The 3590-nt window shown below is 41.5% G+C and overlaps 1 protein-coding gene across 1 annotated transcript in view; it reads left to right on the top strand.

Annotated features, from left to right (window-relative positions):
* fpgt (fucose-1-phosphate guanylyltransferase) overlaps positions 1–2743 on the top strand; it is a 3043-nt gene extending 300 nt beyond the window's left edge. Inside the window, exons 2-4 of the mRNA XM_046871271.1 lie at positions 122–286; positions 375–467; positions 1253–2743. Coding sequence (XP_046727227.1) covers positions 122–286; positions 375–467; positions 1253–2661 — 1667 coding nt within the window. The 3' untranslated portion in view covers positions 2662–2743. The remainder of the gene's footprint in view (positions 1–121; positions 287–374; positions 468–1252) is intronic.
* The last annotated feature ends 847 nt before the right edge of the window (positions 2744–3590 follow it).

Below are 3590 nucleotides of genomic sequence, written 5' to 3'. Positions count from 1 at the left end.
ATCATCATCTATTTTACTTACCGCGTTAATATCTTTATGTAAAACAGAGAAACTGTACAGATGTTCACTTCCTGGTACAGGCAGGTTTTAGTGTGTGTGTGTGTGTGTGTGTGTGTTTCAGGTGCTGAGGTGAAATCAGGTGGGTTTTGGGACTTGGTGGTGATCACAGCAGTAGATGAAGATCAGAGACGTTGGTATGAAGTTCAGCTGCAGGAGAAGATCCTCAGGCGTGAGCTTCCTCTCACTGTGTACCGTGTGGTCGCAGATCCTCCAGGCTACAAGATCGGCGAGTACAGAAGCAGAAAATCACCTGAAATAATAATTATAATATAATTATATATTATAAATATAACGTGTGTGTTTTGTGTTTACAGGTAACGGAGGCTCGACACTACACGTTCTCCAGCTCCTGAGTGATGAGTATGGAGATACCTTATCCAGGTTCAGAGTACTCCTCATCCACGCTGGTGATCTCACACACCTTCCTCAATCACCTTGATGCTATTCTGATAATATGATGTTCCTCAGACTGGTGGAATTAATCAGTTAATTAAAAGCCTATTAACAGTGTGAAGGATTATTGTTAGCATGGCGTGCTTTACATGTGTAGCTCCTCCTACTGGGGGTGTGTCCTCAGGTGATGTGTTTTGTGATTCTGTAAAACGATTTCTCTGTAAACATGTACAGAAGCTACAGAAGTCCAAGGAGGCCATGCATTACAATATCTTTTTTTCCTTTCTTGTTTTCTCATGATCACAAAATGTCATGGTTATTATCCATTCTGCTGTGATGATGCTTCCAGAAGGTCCAGAGAAAAACAGTTTTGCTCAGAATCAAAGTGAGGGGGCGTGGCTTATGGTATGACAGTGGGGGTGGTGAATTTTAATATTTATATTAAATTTTAATAAGTTGTCTCTACAGCACCCCCTGTGCCGGGTTATCTGATTGCTTGTAGTATTTGTTTCTGCTTTAGCCATAAAGCCATTAGCCAACAAACCTGGATTTAATCACTGTTAGATAATATTAATACTAATTATAATTATTATTATTATTAATGTTTTTTTAAATATTAGTTTATAATTATTTTATTCCAGTTAAATTGTCACTGATGTCATCACAGACCCCACTCTGAGAACTAAGGGATCTGATTATTTCAACTGTAAATCACAATCAGAGAAAATATGACACTTCTTATATACTGTGTGTGCGCGTGTGTGTGTGTGCGCGTGTGTGTGTGTGTGCGTGTGTGCAGGAGGGTGGAGTCAGCGTTTACCCCACACCAGTGCCCTGGGGAAGATCTTCATGGCTGTTCCTCTAGGAGAACGTGTGTATCAGATGTTGGATTTAAAGCTGCTCATGTATGTGGACTTTCCTGCTCACATGAACCCTGGTGTATTGGTCACGTGTGCTGATGACGTGGAGCTCTACAGTGCCACCCAGAGTATGGAGTTTTATAAACCTGGCTTCACTGCCCTGGCACACCCCTCCCCCCTGTCCATCGGCCAATCACATGGTGTGTTTGTTCTGGAACCCGGAGATGAGCCACCTGTCCACGATGTGGAATACAGAACCTGCCACCGGTTCCTGCACAAACCCAGTGTGGAAGTAATGCAGAGAAGTGGCGCTGTGTTCAGGAAGCAGGATGATGACGTGGTCTACACTGACAGCACATACTACATCAGTCATGGCACAGTGGAGACGCTGCTGGAGCTCTACCGAGAAATTAGACCTCTGAGTTGTGAGATTGATGCCTACGGTGATTTTCTGCAGAGTTTAGGAAGCAGCGCTACGGCCGAGTACACCAACAACACTGAGAATGTTGCGAAGAAGGAGAAAGGTCTGGTAGAAGTCAGAAAGAAGATCTTTCAGCATCTCAGAGGAACACAGCTGAATGTAATAATCCTCAACGAATCAAAATTTTACCACCTGGGCACCATGAATGAGTACCTGTTCCACCTTACTGTAGACATGTGTCTACGAGAAGAACTTTGTCTCCAGACCATCACCTTCAGTTCCTGTCCTTTGGATGTATGTGAGAATAATAACGTGTGTGTCATACAGAGCATAATCCATCCAAGTGTGCGAGTGTGTGAGGGCAGTGTGGTGGAATTCTCCAGGCTAGAGCAAGGAGTCATGTTGGGCCAGAACTCCATTATCAGTAGTTGCTGGGTGGAAAGAAGTCTCTCCATCCCCTCCTTCACCTTTATGCACTCATTCGCTGTGTCTATGGATGGAAGGACACAGTTTGCCACTGTGGCATTTGGTGTTCAGGATGATCTGAAAAAGATTGTGCTCTGCTGTGAAGATGTGGGTAGGTTAAAAGTGTTTGGTGTTTCTTTTAGTGAGTGTGTGAGCCACTGGGGACTGAGTGTGAAGGACATCAGGTTCTCTGGAGACCTGTGTGTGTATAACCTTTGGACCTGCTGCATGTTTCCTATATGTGAGGACATGAAGACCTCTTTCTCCACCACGCTGCAGATGGTCAAAGCAGCTCATGGAAATGGATTTATGAGTTTACACAAACACACACTGCTCTCATTGCAGGAGATCCTCCACAACAAAGACCTGGAGATCATGCTGGGGTTCAGAAACCATCTGCATGAGGAAATCCTGCAAGAATCGCAAGATGCAGCACATCAGGAAAGAACCATTTCTGGGTGAAATTAACCCCTAATCCCAAATCCAGCTCAACGGAAAACATAAAATGTTTCTAAAAATAAAGCATTTATTTAATTTAAGCAAACGAGTGTGAGAGTGTGTCATGCTTCTGTTCACGTTGAAATCACCTTCTCACAGAGTTCTGATTTTTGTCTGACTGGAAGCTTGTTCACTGAAGAAATGCTTTTATTCCATCTATGTTGTAAAACTATAAAAAATAATGTTTCTATTGTGTTCTGTAAAAACTTTTTTTTTTTTTTTTATCAGCAGATACACTCTTAAGAACATCACCACCAGCATCCATTTGTCTTCTTTATCATTGATTCGCAGAGCAGAACAGCTCTACACAATCCAGATTTTTAAAATATATTTAGGTTTTATCTTATAGATTAGTGAAGTGAGGTCATAGAGTTGAACAGACAGAAACACATACACACACACAAATACACACACACATTATATGGTTTGATCCCACAGTATATAACAAACTGCTGAAGAAGTTGATGCAGGCTCTGATCATTACACAGAACTTTAGACACTATTGGGTTTGGGTTAACATCTCTGGATAGTTTTTCTGTCGAATCATGTGCAACAGTAAAAGACACTGGTGTGATTATTGACTCCATTTTTACCAGGATCTCCTTCTTTCATCTTAGAAATATTGCTAAAATTAGAAATATGATGTCGTTACAGGATGCAGAAAAACTAGTTGATGCTTTTGTAACATCTAGATTAGACTACTGTAACGCTTTACTGTCTGGGTGTTGGAGTAAGTGCAGAAATAAGCTTCAGTTAGTTCAGAATGCAGCAGCAAGAGTCCTCACTAGATCTAGAAAATATGATCACATCACCCCTGTTTTAATCAGTCTACACTGCTCCCAATTACATCTCACACTGATTATAAAATACTAATACTGACGTATAAACATTTA

Source organism: Silurus meridionalis, chromosome 17, assembly GCF_014805685.1.
Source record: "Silurus meridionalis isolate SWU-2019-XX chromosome 17, ASM1480568v1, whole genome shotgun sequence".
NCBI classification, from domain to species: Eukaryota; Metazoa; Chordata; class Actinopteri; order Siluriformes; family Siluridae; genus Silurus; species Silurus meridionalis.
Note: the sequence above shows the minus strand (reverse complement) of the source record. Positions and strands in the feature narration are given on the sequence as shown.